Below are 17,750 nucleotides of genomic sequence, written 5' to 3' on the forward strand. Positions count from 1 at the left end.
CTGTGAGTACGCCTAATGACTCTCCCCAATGACCGGTCCACATAGATACAATGTAACAAGTGCTCACCCATCATCTGCCCCTGGCCCAGTGATGCGGCCATCCATAGAAGGGTCAGGTGAAGCAAAATCTTCTTCTCCATCCTCCCTGGCTCGTGAAATAACTACAGGAAAAAAATGAATTCTTCTCCTCCAGATTATAATGCAGCTCCGAGAAATGAAAGCTTTGTTTTTCTTGACTTGCAGTTTCGGAAGACTGGATCCCACTGGGGACTGGTATTAAGTTCATGTGCTGGGCCCAGCCCCCTCCATACACCTGTGGCTTCTCCACAAGGTGCCATAATGGTAGAGAAAAACTCATACAGTGCTGGCAGAGGTGTAACGTGAATCTCTGGGGCCCCAAGGGCCCCCGCCTACCATGTGCTATTTATAATACTGGTGTATTCTTATGTGGCCGAGGGGTCTATGGATCCCCTCCAGTACCAAGATCAACCTAGACACATAGAAAAGAAGGATTCTGTGAGGAGGGGGCAACAACTTCTTCTACATCCACAATGATGCAGTAATACTAGATAGAGCTATCTCACTATGCAAATCCATATATAGTGGGATGTGAGGAGGTGGCGGTGAAAAAAACTGTGAGGCCTAGACTCTACAATACTCCACTATATCCTTTTACCTTAATGTCTTTATAGGACACTATGGAGCTGTAATGAGCAGTGTAAGCAAGTATAACATCTCCCCAGTATGGTGAGATATTATACCTGAATGCAGCTATACACTGATCTCTTAGTAAGCTGATCCATCATGTCAACAGTTTTTCCAGCAAGTTTAGGAGGAATGGGAGGAGAGGTATCTGTATCTGTTTTGAAATTTATTTGATATTTGATCGCCATCAGAAAATGACCTATTGTTTGAATCAAGTTTTTGTTTTCAAAGCTTTTTTTTTTTAGAATTTTTTTCCCCAAATATTTCATTTTACTTTCTATATTATTAAATAATCCGGAAATCTTGCAGTTTTCAGTCTGGTTACAAGGTCGAATAATGAGCTGAGACTTCCTGTTCTGTCTCTGATGATAAAGAGGAGGCTGCTGGAAAGTAATCTGTACAGAATTACAGCATTACTGCATCAGGTGACACCAGGAGACACACTCAGGCTCCCTCCATGTGGAATAAGACCACAGAGCATGCACACAAATGTATGCCATACAAAGTAGAGGCTCTGGAGTTATTCATTGTGTCTATATCCATGAGGCTTGCTGTAAAGCATGTCAGTAGATACAGCTCAGGCAAGATGGCAGGCCCCTCCCCCCCATATTAATGTACTAAAATGATTCAATACAATTAGAAAATAGAAGCTAAATATAAATAAATCAGTATCTAGATCTAATAATAAAAAAATAAAAACTAGATGGCACTTTCCCTTTAAGTACCCATTGAAATTAAAGCTGGCTGTACATTTTACATAGTTGTCTCTCCCCCCCACCCCACATATAAGAACACTTGGTAGAGCCTACAAGTATTTTAAATGGGGAGAAAGCTGCTGCCAGACACCTAAGTGGGAGAAAGCTGGTGCCAGACACCAAAATAAAGAGAAAGACGCTTCCAGACACCTAAAGGGGCGCCAGATTCTGCCTGACTCCCAAACAGAAAGAAAGCCGCGGCCAGGCACCTAAATGGGGAGAACGCAACTGTCAGACACTTAGATGGAGAGATAAAGTTGATGCCAGACACTCAAATGGAGAGAAACTCACTGCCAGACAAACCTCCCCTAAAATAAAGAGACTAAGAATCAGGAGGCCCCCATACTCATCATTGTTCAGTTTCTGTATCAGTCTCATGTGTTCGGCCACTATGTTTAGTAATGAATATTTATAAACATGGACCCTATAAAGATGTCCTTACAGGGGCCTCATACACTGCTGCGTTCAGTAACATGTACCCCTGGATGTATAGGAAGAAGCGTATGTTTTACATGTTGCACTCATCAGACTGGAGACCGACGCCCGGTGAGGAGCCGTGTTGTTGGTAACCTACATCTTATGACTCTCTGGAGACGTCCTAATGAAATCCTCTATCTTCTTCTTCTCTTCCCATTGGATTTACAGCTTTATAATAAGCAGCTTGGGCGTTGTTCACACATCGCCGTCCATCCACAATACACGCAGTACTTGTGCTCCAGGTCCTCTCAAGGTGACAAGACAAGCGTCAATTTCATAAGACAAGCGTGAAGACCACAGAGTATTTCAGATAAACAATGGAAAGTGAAAAAATGGAGATCAGCTCACCTTGTTGTTGTATAGTTCGGATATCAATGCATTGAGGGAGGGTGCACGGTTCCAGGCGGTGGCTAGCCGTCAATGGGTAAATGGAATGGAAAGAAGGTGCGGATCCAGCACTCCAAGGTAAGTTAAAAATCTTATATTTTATTCAATCATGTTAAAATACAGCAGAGCTATGTGTGCTGTGTGGCCCAGTAGATTGACTCGTTTCGCGCATGCGCGCTTAGTCATAACTAAGCGCGCATGCGCGAAACGCGTCAATCTACTGGGCCACACAGCACACATAGCTCTGCTGTATTTTAACATGATTGAATAAAATATAAGATTTTTAACTTACCTTGGAGTGCTGGATCCGCACCTTCTTTCCAGAGTATTTCAGAGCCTGTGCTGGACTGAGAGCGAAGGAACAGGATCCACAGCAGCACAGAGTATTTCATCTTGTGAGAGATCCCAGACTTATACTGTAGAATGGGCATGTTCCACAGCAGCACAGTATATTTCAGGAAATGACTGTACTCATCTTGTGAGAGATACCAGACTTATAATGAAGAATAAGCATGGTGCCCAGCAGCACAGAGTATTTGAGGAGAGGGAGTGCTTTGTGGCGGGTAGGCACTGACCTGATCTGTCTACTCATCTGATTGGGTTAACAGCATCATGAGATTAGGCAGCAAGTACACAGCAGCATAAAGTATTTAAGCAGAGGAGTGTGAGAGATCACAGAGCTATATTGTAGTTTGAACTGCAGCACAGAGTCTTTCAGGATATGACTATACTGATATTGAGGGAGGTCACAGAGTTAGGGGACTATTAGACGGGCCGATCGGGGCCTGATAATAAATGTAAACAATCGCCGATCTGCTAGATCGGCGCTCGTTTACTTGGCTTATTACACAGCCTGATAATCGTTTAACAAGGGCTGCAGGGACATCGTTACCGATGTCCTTGCAGCCCTTGTTTAAACATTATACATTACCTGTCCAGGTGGCAGGGCTCCTCTTCCTCTGCGCTTCTCCCCGGGTCCGCGCGCTCCAGCTTCAGAGTGGCCTGTCAGCTGACAGGCCACTCAGCCAATCACTGGCCACGGCGGTCCCGGCCTGTGATTGGCTGAGCGGTCTGTCAGCTGACAGGCCACTCTGAAGCTGGAGCGCGCGGACTCAGGGAGAAGCACAGAGGAAGAGGAGCCCTGCCACCTGGACAGGTAATGTATATCGTCAGTCCGTCAGGCCGACAATTATAGGTCTGAACCCATATCAACGTTCAGCCGATGACAACGATCATCGGCTGATCATTGTCTTTATTACACAGAACGATAATCGCCCGAATAGGGGGTCACAGACTGAGAGTTACAGTGTAGAACAAGCAGGGTGCCCAGCAGCACAGAGTATTTCAGAAGTGATGTAGACTGATCTAAAGAGAAGATGCTGATCTTGTGAAAAGTTACTGGGAAGGAACAGGGTTCCTGGCAGCACAGAGCATTTCAGGAGAGATGTGTGCATTTCTTCTGGTGAGAAGAGGGGTATATAGATGTGCTGCAGGACACAGCTGTACATGTAGCAGATGTCATGTATGCAGCTATAGCGGAAGCAGCGCTCCTGCCAGTGACAAGCCTTCACACGCAGCTCCCTGGGCTCCCTATTAACTTGTTTTTCCTCCAGTACAGAGAGCGTAATGACCAGAGCTGCTGTTACCTGGGGAAACCTGTACCTGCCATCAGTACAAGTATCAGCAGCCGTGCAGCTGTACAAGAATTCTGTAACATAAGAGCATCTGCTTGGTAATACAGCGCCCCTCCTGTCTACAGGTTGTGTCTGGTACTGCAGGTTATGCCAAGATCAAATCTTATCATCCTACAGGGTGCATGTGATCAGTGGGGATTCCATAGATGTGGTACTAACCAAGGGACTTGTTTCACTGAGGTTAGATTAATAAAATGGAGAGTACAGTGTTAATAAGTTTTATCTGGAATAGCAAGGTTAATCCTGGGGACCTCACCAGAAATAAGATATTTATAAAAATCATCAGGAATTAGGCTTTCATCCAAAACAGCAGCACCCCTCTCCTCAGGTTGTGTGTGGTATTACAACTTGTCACACTGATCAGAAAGCAAGACAATACACAGCAGCCGATCATCACCATAGAGCAGTGCTTCCCAACCTTTTCCACCTGGGGGCACCCCTACTAAATAATGTTCTACAAAATAAGAAAACCGTCATACAGTGACTCACCGGTGACGTCTTCTTTGATCTGAGGAGTCACTTTCCCTTTTCCTCTCCATCCGGCCCAGACCTCCATGATGATTTCTTCCAAATACATTTCATCCCCTCAGAACCTGCGAGACAAACAATTTAGGCTCCGCACATTTCTAGCAACTTCCTTTCCTTTCTCCCTCCTGTAGGCTCCCATAGTAACTGCGCTGTGTGGGATGCTCCCTGTATGTAGGATCCCCTGCTGTGCCCCCATGGGCTAATAATGCCCCCATGCGCTAATAATGCCCCCAGAGGTACCCCCATGAGATAATAATGCCCCCAGAGGTACCCCCATGAGATAATAATGCCCCCAGTGGTGCTCCCATGAACTAATAATGCCCCCAGAGGTGCCCCTATGAACTAATAATGCCCCCAGAGGTGCCCCCATATACTAATAATGCCCCCAGAGGTTCCCAAATGAACTAATAATGCCCCCAGAGGTGCCCCCCATGAACTAATAATGCCCCCAGAGGTACCCCATATACTAATAATGCCCCCAGAGGTGCCCCCATGAACTAATAATGCCCCCAGAGGTGCCCCCATGAACTAATAATGCCCCCAGAGGTGCCCCATGAGCTAATAATGCCCCCAGAGGTACCCCATATACTAATAATGCCCCCAGAGGTGCCCCCATGAACTAATAATGCCCCCAGAGGTGCCCCCATGAACTAATAATGCCCCCAGAGGTGCCCCCATATACTAATAATGCCCCCAGAGGTGCCCCCATATACTAATAATACCCCCAGAGGTGCCCCCATGAGCTAATAATGCCCCCAGAGGTACCCCATATACTAATAATGCCCCCAGAGGTGCCCCCATGAACTAATAATGCCCCCAGAGGTGCCCCCATGAACTAATAATGCCCCCAGAGGTGCCCCCATATACTAATAATGCCCCCAGAGGTGCCCCCATGAAATAATAATGCCCCCAGAGGTGCCCCCATATACTAATAATGCCCCCAGAGGTGCCCCCATGAAATAATAATGCCCCCAGAGGTGCACATCACATCACATCATCACGCCTGCCGGAGAGGTCACGTCCCGGCCTCCCATAGGCTGCTGGTATGAAGTGCCGGCAGCCTATGGGAGTGAATATAGGAGCAGGACGCTGACACTTCCTGCTCCTACATTATGCTCACTTTAATGTTTAACTGTGAGCGGGCGGAACATCAAAGTGATCTGTGCATCCTGAGAAGCTGCACGGCCGCAGCTTCTCAGGATGCTTAAAGTGACAGCGCACATTTCCCACCAGGTTCCTGCGGCACCCCTGGCGGGTTCTCCCGGCACGCCAGTGTGCCGCGGCACCCCAGTTGGGAAATGCTGCCATAGAGAGTGACGCCGTCTGTTTACAGAGCTGCTGGAATTGCATTGAACATGTGAAACTAAAGGATCATGGGTAAAAAGAAAATGCCTTTAAATCCCTGAGGTATAGTCAGGCAGCAGTGATTTTCAGAGCATAGGAGATGTGACAGATGAGCTGCAGATACATGGAGAAAGGATGGAAACTTCCTCCAACATTTCAGCATTGAGATTAATTGTGTCCTCCGGAGTGTCTGCCAGATGATCCCTAGCCAGAGTGCTAACCATAGATCCAGCCAGAGTGCCAACCATAGATCCAGCCAGAGTGCCAACCATAGATCCAACCAGAGTGCCAACCATAGATCCAACCAGAGCGCCAACCATAGATCCAACCAGAGCGCTAACCATAGATCCAACCAGTGCAAACCATAGATCCAATCAGAGCACTAACCATAGATCCAGCCAGAGCGCCAACCATAGATCCAACCAGAGCACAAACTATAGATCCAGCCAGAGCGCCAACCATAGATCCAACCAGAGCACAAACCATAGATCCAGCCAGAGCGCCAACCATAAATCCAGCCAGAGCGCCAACCATAGATCCAACCAGAGCACAAACCATAGATCCATCCAGAGCACCAACCATAGATCCAACCAGAGCACCAACCATAGATCCAGCCAGAGCACCAACCATAGGTCCAACCAGAGCACAAACCATAGATCCAGCCAGAGCGCCAACCCAAGATCCAACCAGAGCACAAACCATAGATCCAGCCAAAGTGCCAACCATAGATCCAACCAGAGCACAAACCATAGATCCAGCCAGAGCGCCAACCATAGATCCAACCAGAGCAAAAACCATAGATTGAGTGCTAACTATTGATCCAACCAGAGCACAAACCATAGATCCAACCAGAGCAAAAACCATAGATCCAGCCAGAGCGCCAACCATAGATCCAACCAGAGCAAAAACCATAGATCCAGCCAGAGCGCCAACCATAGATCCAACCAGAGCAAAAAACCATAGATCCAGCTAGAGTGCCAACCATAGATCCAACCAGAGTGCTAACCATTGATCCAACCAGAGTGCCAACCATAGGTCCAACCAGAGCACAAACCATAGATCCAACCAGAGATCCAACCAGAGCACCAACCATAGATCCAACCAGTGTGCCAACCATGGGTCCAACCACAGCACAAACCATAGAACCAGCCAGAATGTCAACCTTGGGTCCAACCAGAGTGCTAACCATAGATCCAACCAGAGCGCCAACCATGGATCCAACCAGAGCGCCAATCATAGGTCCAGAGTGCCAACCACAAATCCCACCAGAATGAAAACCATATATCCTATTAAGAGTGTCAACCATATATGCCACCAGAATGCTAACCACAGACCCCACCAAAGTGCCAACCATAGATCTTACCAGAGTGCAAACTACGCATCACATAGCATGCAAGCCACAGATGCCTCCTAAACACCTATATGCTATAAATGACAGGTTCTATATAGCTTGTTATCATTTAAAACCATGACATCATCGGCCATTAGGTAGAGGGCCCATGTACCGCTACTAGCACCATGTTTTTGGACTTACTCATAGATTTGACCTCCACTGACTAAAAGAATTGGTGCAGTTTTACTAGACACAAGAAAACAAGAATATTTCTTTGTCATCAGGGACTATGTGAAGCCCTGTACACGTCCACCATTTATTATCTGTCTATCTATCTATATATATAGAGAGATCTATTTAGCAGCACGGTGGCCAGGTATCTGCAGTGCAGCGCCGAATAGTGTATACCTCCACAAAGTACACACATATTGCATTATCTGTATATATATATATATATATATATATATATATATGGACTGTCACCTGTATATGACCTATGTATACGGCCGCCATTCATTGTGTATATATGTGGACTGTCACCTGTATGTAACCCATGAACAAGGCTGCCTCATTGTATTCACCATCAACTAAAGAAAAACCCTGCATATCTACTTTATTGAATATTGCACTTTAATATTCGAACGATAATGCAGTAAAAATTTGATTTGCCCTCCCACCCCCCTGGCACGTTTTTCCAGCTAATAAACATGCAGGGGGCACTAGGCGCTAGGAATAGGCAGGACTTAAAAAAAAACTCTAACTCTGATTGGCTGGCTACGTCACTACGTCCTGAATATACAAATAGGTGATTTCAGATTCGTGTCACTTGCTGGTTGGAGCTAGAGAGGGCCAGGCTGTCCTCCAGGGAGAGAGAGCTTTTAGGTGAAGTTAGGTAGGAAAGGACCCCCAAAAGCCCTTGTTAGGGCTAAAAGTATAAAAACCAGAGATTTAGTTGTTGTGAGTCAGGCTGTGTGTTCAGACATCTACTGATAGTGTATGCGGCTGTATACTGTGAGTGTGGGATAATAGTTATCTTGCTACTACTGATTTGCGCAGTCTGCGTCCTGTAAAGGCGTTGAAGAGCCCTTTAATTTTATTGTTGTAAAAAAATATATATATCCGGTATACGGCTGTATACTGTGAGTGCGGGATACCTGTTATCTTGCTACTACTGATTTGTAGTTATTGTTAAATTTCGTTATTACATATTTCACACTGCACCTGACCTGATATGTACGCAAGAGCGTACCGCTAGACCGAGACGTACGCTTCTACTTTACGTTCATAATTTGTTTGTGAATCTTCGGTGTACACTTGGGAAAATTGGGATGTTCACATATCACTAGTGTAAGATGTACCCAGGCATGCTGCCCCTGCTGTCCCACATGCATCCAGAGGTGTTGGCATCATTTCCTGAGGTGTCATTGAGCACTTGGTGACCTCCTAGTGGTCCAATATTGATTTCCAGGTCCCAAGGATTTTTCTCCCATAGAATATAATGGGATTCCATATTCGTTTCAATATACGAATATCGAGAGGTATTCGAATCTAATTTCAAATGATAAAATATTTCACTATTGGCCCATCTCTAATCATAACTGTATCTACTGCTACCTACAATAATTGTGATGTCATAGTCATACTGGTGCAAGGAATAGCTGTGATGTCATAGTCATACAGATACCAGGAATAAAACCAGAAATAACTATGATGTCATAGTCACAGTGATACCAGACATAGCTGTAATGTCACAGAGGAATAAGTGATGTCATAGTCATACTGGTGCAAGGAATAGCTGTGATGTCATAGTCATACAGATTCCAGGAATAAGTGATGTCATAGTTATACAGATACACACCGATGCAAGGAATAGCTGTGATGTCATAATAATAATACCAAGATGGTAACTCGTGAGCTTTATTAATAGCAGGATGGATGTGTGTAGTATTATATGTCGGTCAGACTGGAGCCATGCTGAGCCCCGGCCTCCGTACCCCACCAGCACTGGGCGACATTCTGTGTACTTTGTGCGCCACTTCCTCGCTCTCAGGCTCTCTGCTGCTGTCAGTGAATGGCTACACGGATGGGGGGGGGGGGGGCTGTCCCGCTCATGTCTGACCCTGCAGCCGAGTGACAGTCACTGACAGCAGCAGCGGAGACCCTGACAGCTGGAGGACGCGGCTACGGAGGTGGTAATGTCCCGGTTGTACACCGCAGTTCCCGCTCCCGTCCCCCGCCTCCTCTCGCACTGTCATGGCCGCTGATGGGACAATAACACTCATCACTGTCCCCAGAGCGGCTCCGGGCCCCGCCTGCTTTCATCCTAACCACGCCTCATCCTCCCCCGCCCCCGGAGGATTCGGCCAATCAGAAAGCCGCACACGTGACGAGCGCTCCGTGCGATGACCTCATCTCTGGTGTGGGATGACGTCAAATTCAAGATGGATGGAATCACGGCGGCAGGAGAGCGCCGATGACATTTTGCGAATTGGAGAGAGGAACCGCGTAACGGTCAGCCATTCCCGGAGCCGCGGAGTAGAGGTGAGTGTCTCTGAGCCCCCCAAAGACGCTTTCGGGCTACTGTCATGAGGCCGCCGTCTTCTTGACGTAACTCTGAGGTGGTTTCTCCATCTCTCCGCACCCTCTCTCCTTTCTCCGTGCTGCATGTACTCCCCCCGCCCTCCTCTAGCAGCCGTCTGCTCGCCTGCCTCCTTTTCTCCCACCACACACCCTTCTGTTGCTACTACGACGACTGCGCATGCGCCGCTTAGTCTCTGCCGCCAAAATGGCGGACGTGTGCGCCTGCGCGCTGTATGTGTCGGGACTAAGGATCTTTGAAACCTTTCGTTGGGCGGTAACTGCGCAAGCGCACGCTTATTGGTACGATTCGTTTTTCGTCACGTGATGCTAATCGTATCCTTTTGATTGGCTGAGATACTTTTCCGCTATATTAGTCTTCAGCTGCCCGGCCATTTTGGCGACGTCTTCTGTTTGCGTTCTTATTACGTTGGTCTTCTTTATAATGGTGGCAGATGGTTAATTAGGTGACTGAGTTCTTTGACGCCCTGATGTTATTTCTGCGCCCAGACAGGTTGTTGTAGGGGTGGAGAGGTGAGCAGCTTCTGGACAGTTCTGTAACTGCCATCACTGTGTATAATGAATAAACTGTAGTGTAACCCCACTTAAAGGGACAGTGGTACCTAAATATAAATATGTGACGTCACAACTCAGTTTTTCTACTAAGGCTCATGTAAATACTTTGGCTGAGGTATGAAAAGAGTTACTCCAATGTACGCCTTGCTGCCTAGCACCTACAAGCTTAGGGTCCATTTACATTGAAAGATTATCTGACAGATATCTGCCATAGATTTGAAGCCAAAGCCAGAAACAGACTATAAACAGAGATCAGGTCATAAAGGAAAGACTGATATTTCTCCTCTTTTCAAATCCATTTCTGGCTTTGGCTTCAAATATTTGGCAGATAATCTGTCATAATCTTTCAGTGTAAATGGACCCTTAGGGCCACATGTATCATCCGGCGAACGGATGATTTTCGGCGGAAAGTGCCGATTTGCGTATTTTTTTTATAATAAAATATTTGCAAATCTGCACTTTCCACCGAGTACGCCAGGGGGGCGGAAAGGGGGCATGTAGCGGGCGGAACGGAGGGCACGGACTCAGAGTCCGCGCGATTTACCATCCGTTCCGCCCAAATGTACGCCGAAAACCTACTCCAGTCCTCAGCTGGCGTAGGTTTTCGGCGGTGCGCACCGGCGCGCACGGGATTTATGTAGAGGCAGTCCGCCTCTACATAAATCTCCGTAGCGCCGGAGCTGCGGGGGCATTTTTAAGTCCGGCGTAAAAAACGCCGGACTTAATAAATGCCCCCCATAGTCTTTACTTTAAAAAGGAAACTATCATCAGGTTAGACTAATATAACCTGCTGATATGTCCCTATTGCACATGGGGCGCTGAGGTTGAAAAATGTTTTTTATCTTCATCCTCAGGACCATTTCCATGCAGTCTGTAGCATCTAGTAAGGCCTTTCGGAGGACTGGGTAGCGGGGCTACATTGAGGAGCCTGGATTTGTGTCATTATGCCTTTAAGACCCAGCCCGGCAAGTAGAACGGAGGATGATCCCACCACTAGACCAATGTGCTTTTAACAGCAGTTAAATAGCTAATTAGCCAGTGCAATGATAGAAGCTAGAAGTGATGGGTACACTGCGGGGTCAAAGTGTGACCCCACCAAGTAGCGCCATGATGTACAGTTACGTCTTGCACTGTAAAAGGCTTAAAGAGGTATTTCAGGAAAAATCAACTTTCTTTTAGAGTCGTGAGTACGGCACGTGACCCACGGCTCTATTTGTTCCTATAGAGCAGACGGAAAGAGTCTGCGCTCCTCTGGCTTACTTAGGTCTTTCTATCACTCCATAGGAATGAGCAGAGCCATGGGTCACGTGCTGTACCCGCAGGTCTTTTCATAATGCAGAAGCTGGTGCCCAATATGGACATTGGTGGGGGGTATGGAGGTCGGACCCCCGTGATCTCTTACTTTTCTCCTATCCACAGGATAGGGAAAAAGTAGATTTTTCCTGGAATACACCTTTAGGCTGGGTTCACACTTACGTATATTTCAGGCAGTATTTGGTCCTCATGTCAGGTCCTCATAGCAACCAAAACCAGGAGTGGATTGAAAACACAGAAAGGATCTGTTGACACAATGTTGAAATTGAGTGGATGGCCGCCATATAACGGTAAATAACTGCCATTATTTCAATATAACAGCCGTTGTTCTAAAATAACAGCAAATATTTGCCATTAAATGACGGCCATCCACTCAATTACAACATTGTGTGAACAGATCCTTTCTGTGTTTTCAATCCACTCCTGGTTTTGGTTGCTATGAGGACCTGACATGAGGACCAAATACTGCCTGAAATATACATAGTGTGAACATAGCCTCAAAGTAACTTTGCACAGAATGCACAATTTATGGCCTTTATATACAGATGTATCAAGGTTTACCATGAGTTGTAGCCAGGGTTAATGTGGATGTGTGTCCCATAGTTTGTTCCTCTGTTGCACTTATTCCCATAGAAAGGAATAGAGAGAGCCCAAGGCTATTAGTGGTGTTTGTTTACTACTACATTATCAGTGGATGGCCATACATCAGTCTTATTGTTTGTTTTCTTTTTCTCTTTTTCCTTAAGGTTAATCTTGACAATGGAAGGACTTCTACATTACATAAATCCCGCTCACTCAATCTCTTTACTGAGTGCATTAAATGAAGAGCGTCTTAAAGGTCAACTCTGCGATGTTCTTCTCATTGTCGGGGACCAGAAGTTTCAAGCGCATAAAAATGTCCTGGCCGCCAGCAGCGAATATTTCCACAGCCTCTTTATGGAGAAGAACAACGAGTCTCAGAACGTCTTTCAGCTGGACTTCTGTGAGGCAGATGCATTTGACAATGTCTTAAACTACATTTACTCTGCATCATTGTTTGCCGAGAAGGGAAGCCTCGCAGCCATACAAGAACTAGGCTACAGCCTGGGGATCAGCTTTTTGACAAACATCCTTTCCAAAACTCCTCAAGCACCATTTTCTTCATGCAAGAAGCCAGGATATCAAGAAGACGATGACGGCGGATCACAGCAAAGAAGCGTCATCGTTTGTCAAAACAAAGAGACACAGAGCAGAGACGGCGGTCATTTACACCATGAGAAAAGCCCAGCATCCAGGCCACCTTTTACAGGAAGGGCAAGTTCTTCTAGACATCACATGCGAACATCTGATTCACTTTCTAGCTTCTTGGCTTCTGAACGAAAGTGGCACGGAGTTTCTAACTCAGGTGAGCAAAGTGGTTGGTCAAAAAGAAAAAGCTTTCCACATCAACATACAACATGTGAAAATGATGATGATGACGACGATGAAGAACCTCCCCCCGCCCCCAGCATATCAAGGGGGAGTGTGTCAGAGATGTTCAGGAAAAAAACAGCAGCAGTGTCTCTCGAGTCATCTCTTACAATACCAAAAACAGATGGGGAGAGTCCCCAGATTAAAGAGGAAGAAGAAGACATTACCTATTATCATGACATCTCGACTCCTCCTGCTAACACATCAAGCCAACAAATCGATCGTAGCGGCCCACTTGTTAAAAGCCTTTTGAGAAGATCGCTCTCAATGGATAGCCCAGTTCCCGCTTACTCACAAGCCACTGATTTTCATTCCCCTCAAGAGACTAACTCTCTTAAAGGTAGCTCGAAAGAAGAGGTGCCCAGTGGCATGTCTCGTAGGCACATATTAAAGGGAATCATAAACAAAGACAAAGCTGCAGACCACGGAAGATCCTTTGCTACTTACTTAACGGGTGCTAATACCCATAGCGACAAGGACGTTCGCGTAAAGACTGAGCCCAATAGCCCTGCTTCAGAACCGTCAGAGATACTTCAGGTAACGGTGGGCGATCAAGCACAAAGTAGAACCGTCAATCCAGAGGATGAGACCCCCGTAACCAGGTTTAATAAAAGAAAGTTTCCTGCTGAGAGGAGAGCCATGCCTAAAAAAATAAAAATGAAAGAGAGCAGTTCTCCAGAGCTGGATGGTAACATGGGAGAAGGTTCCTTAGCCGCTGATCACTTTTCAGATTCTGATGACAGCCACGAAATGAGCATCGCATTGCCGGAACTGAACCTAGACAAAAAGTTCAAATGCAAACATTGCCTTAAAATCTTTAGATCTACTGCTGGTCTGAACCGTCACATGAACATGTACCACAATCCAGAGAAACCTTACTCTTGTGACATTTGCTTTAAGAGGTTCCATACAAACTTTAAAGTCTGGACGCACTGTCAGACACAACATGGAATAGTTAAAAACCCGTCGCCCGCATCGAGCACACAAGCCGTTCTAGATGAAAAATTCCAAAGGAAGTTAATAGACATTGTGAGAGAAAGGGAAATCAAAAAGGCACTTATATATAAATTGAGAAGAGGCAAGACAGGCTTTGCTGGATCGTCGAGTAGTCAAGCACAAGCTCTTAAACGAAGCCTTCGATCCAGGAACAAATCAGCCTATACCTGCAACTACTGCGGCAAATCTTATCGATTCTTATCTCAGTTTAAGCAGCACTGCAAAATGCATCCAGGGGAGAAGGCTGCATACGGCAGCAAACACCTAAGGCCCAAAGCACCATCACCTCCAAAGAGTCCTGAAGATAGTAAGGAGGTATTTCACTGCAGACACTGCAATCTGAAGCTTTCTTCATATATTGAACAGGGAAACCACGAGAGGATGTGTCGAAATGCAACTCTGTGTCCATATTGTAGTCTTCGATTTGCTACACCAGAGCTGAAGAATGAACATGACCCAAAATGTGAATATAAGAAGCTAACATGTCTGGAGTGTATGAGAACATTTAAGTCGTCTTTCAGTATTTGGCGTCATCAAGTTGAAGTTCACAATCAAAACACAATGGCCCCAACAGAAAATTTTTCGTTACCTATGCTCGACCACAACGGGGACATCAACAGTACGCCAAGGCTGCCGACTTTAGCCGAACCCAGCAAGGGAAATAGTTTTCTGACCTCGAAGGATGACAGTGTATACAGTGACTCTTCAGAACATATGAACTACGATTCAGAGGACTCAAACTGTCTCCCCGAAGATCTTAGCGTTTCCAAGCAATTTGATGTTAAGATCAAGGAGGAACCTATGGATGAAATGGAAGATAGCTCCGAAGCTCTATACGGCCACAAAGAAGATGCGCCCACCCCCGAACGTGGTGTGTGGTCCTGTGAAAAATGTGGCAAAATATTCTCAGTTCACAAGCAACTCGAGCGCCATCAAGAACTCTTGTGCTCAGTCAAACCTTTCATTTGCCATGTGTGCAACAAAGCCTTCCGGACAAATTTCCGATTGTGGAGTCACTTTCAGTCTCATATGGCGCAGGGAGAAGAAGCGGTTTTCAAAGAACCAGAAGGGGGTGCTCCCGTGAGCTCCCCATCTCCACCCCCTCCTCCACCACCACCCCCACCTCCTCCACCACCCCCACCACAACCCCCAACAACACTACCACCTCCTCCTCCTCTTAAAATGCAACCCGTAGAACCGGAGAGGCGCAGAAATGCTCCGGAGAAACAGAGTTCTACAGACAAAATATTTGCTCCCCAAGAATCGGATACACTTTTCTATCATGCGCCACCTCTGTCGGCTATTACGTTTAAGAGACAGTTCATGTGCAAACTGTGTCACAGGACCTTTAAGACCGCCTTCAGTTTATGGAGTCACGAGCAGACACACAACTAAATCTATGGTGCTAGAATAAAGTTTTTTTTTTTTTTGTTTTTGTTTTTTTTTGGGGTGGGGAAGGACCTAACCATTCCTAGCCAAAATAAGATTGACACTATTATTAGTGTTCGTAAAGAACCATCACCTCTGTAACGTGGCCTGAAATCCATATAAACCTTTATTCCTCCTCAAATGACTTGCATACCCTTTCCCATCCGCATGTAATCCTCTACTTGACCACAGAAGCTTCAAGCTTCACCTTGTCTTGGCAGAGACTACGTAGGGATGTTTCCTTACATCTGTAATTTAACAAGACAAAAATCTTATAGCAGACATGAAATCGGTCTATTATCTTTTTAGCAATAATCAATAAGAGAACCTCAGATCTGGATAAAGCATCATAAATAGAAAATGTTTTTTGGCGATGGATTGATGCTGTGCTACGTAGATTAGCCTGGATAGTAGTGTAGCGTTGGCCGAACCGTAGAGCATTGTGACTACCAGGTTCTTTTGTAGTCGACCTTTGTGATAGACAAACAGAGGTTTTACTTTTACTGTAACTTCTTTGTATGGGAAGAATACATTTGCATCTGAAAGTGGTGTTTTTTTTTCCATGCTTTTTTCCCCTTTCTTTTCCTTTCTTTTTGTATCTATTGCTAAAATGTCATCTTCCTTGACACATTAACTGCAACATTCGGAACATCTAAGTCGCAAATTTTTCTTTTTCACTGTAGCACAATTTTACGATCTTACAAGATTCCCAAGGACCACTTGTTACTGTCAGGTCCAATGACTTGCCATGTGTGATTTACAGCTTGTGGAAGAAATTTCAGAACTGGAATTGATTTTTTTTTCTCTGTAAATTGAGCAGTGGAAATGAAATATACAAAGCACAATTTGAAGTTTTTCTCTTTCTCCGGTTTTATCCGGGTTGTAGTTAGGAATCGACAGGGTGGCAGTTTCTTGAGTGCATGGTATGTTTTACAAGAAAGCAAGAGGTCACAAATTTAGTCGCTGGAATTCTCAAAAAACGTTTCAATTTTTTAGATATAATTTTCTGATGCATAAAAAAAGTTTGGGCTGTCATTAGGCTTATGAAGGGTGCTAAACGCCCAGCCCCCTAGCTGTTGCAAAATTACAAATCCCCTCATGCCTACACAACTAAAGCTTTAGCCTTGGCTATTCAGGCATGGTGGGAATTGTTTTGCAATAGCCAGAGGGCCACGAGTTTGACACCTGTGGCTTATATGCAAGCTTCAAGTATTTAGGGAGATGTTTGGGAGTAAGGCACAGTCTTATATTGTCACCAGTTTCCCCTCTTAGGGTGAGTTCATACTGAGGAATTCTCGCGGATAATGCCCGGAATTCCGCTGTCTGTCCGCGCGCACAGCCGCGCGCCTTTCCGCCGGCTCCGTAGACACTATTCTATGGGCTGGCGTATTCCGCTATCCGCCGAAAGAAGTGACATGTCAGTTCTTTCAGCGGATAGCGGAATACGCTGGCCCATAGAATGGTGTCTATGGAGCCGGCGGAAAGGCGCACGGACAGACAGCGGAATTCCGCAGACATTATCCGCGAGAATTCCTCAGTATGAACGCACCCTTAGGATAGGGACTTCAGTTTTCCATAAGGAGCATTGTCCATCACATTGTGACATTGCATCCCAATGGAGTGTGGTTACGGCAGATACTGCATTACTTTGCATTGTCTTAAAGTCACAATAGACTCACATTTAGTTCTAGCTCAGGTTATGTACAAAACTATCACACAAGTTTATTGTACAGGGCAAATCATTAATGTCATTCATAACAAAATATTTAAATAAACACCTATAGGAATATAACCTCATGCATAGAGGCTATGACTGCGGGTAGATACCATGGAGCCATGTGACTCATATATGCACAACAAAGCCACAGATTCATACTGACTTTTACCTCCGTATGCTTTTATGGAATAAGAGGCATATGGAGGGGGGGTACAGTAGGTTCCCATACAGATGCTATATTTTTACTCTGTCCAACTTGGAGGTTGTAGCTCTGTTGCACTTATTTCCCTATCTGTAATCTGTTATAATAAAGTAATTAGTTAGATTGCAGAATTAGGCCACATTCACATGGCAGTATTTGGGTCAGGAGTTGTAAGGCAAAGAGAAAAGACTGCAAATATTGCACCTCTTCTGTGTTTCTGATCTACTTCTAGTTTTGATTTGGAAATACAGCTATGTAAAGGTAGCCT

The 17,750-nt window shown here is 45.6% G+C and overlaps 1 protein-coding gene across 2 annotated transcripts; it reads left to right on the forward strand.

Moving 5' to 3' along the window:
* The first annotated feature begins 9,567 nt into the window (after window positions 1–9,567).
* ZBTB21 (zinc finger and BTB domain containing 21) lies at window positions 9,568–16,408 on the forward strand. 2 transcript variants are annotated; one of them, XM_069945713.1, is made up of 2 exons: window positions 9,568–9,764; window positions 12,437–16,408. In XM_069945713.1, the coding sequence occupies exon 2, from the start codon at window positions 12,450–12,452 to the stop codon at window positions 15,528–15,530; it is 3,081 nt and encodes a 1,026-aa protein (XP_069801814.1). In that variant the 5' UTR covers window positions 9,568–9,764; window positions 12,437–12,449; the 3' UTR covers window positions 15,531–16,408. The 2 variants fall into 2 exon arrangements, with proteins under 2 accessions (XP_069801814.1, XP_069801815.1); XM_069945714.1 differs by lacking the exon at window positions 9,568–9,764 and adding an exon at window positions 10,145–10,334.
* Window positions 16,409–17,750: the final 1,342 nt, after the last annotated feature.

The sequence above is a fragment of the Dendropsophus ebraccatus genome, chromosome 11, assembly GCF_027789765.1.
Source record: "Dendropsophus ebraccatus isolate aDenEbr1 chromosome 11, aDenEbr1.pat, whole genome shotgun sequence".
Classification (NCBI taxonomy): domain Eukaryota; kingdom Metazoa; phylum Chordata; class Amphibia; order Anura; family Hylidae; genus Dendropsophus; species Dendropsophus ebraccatus.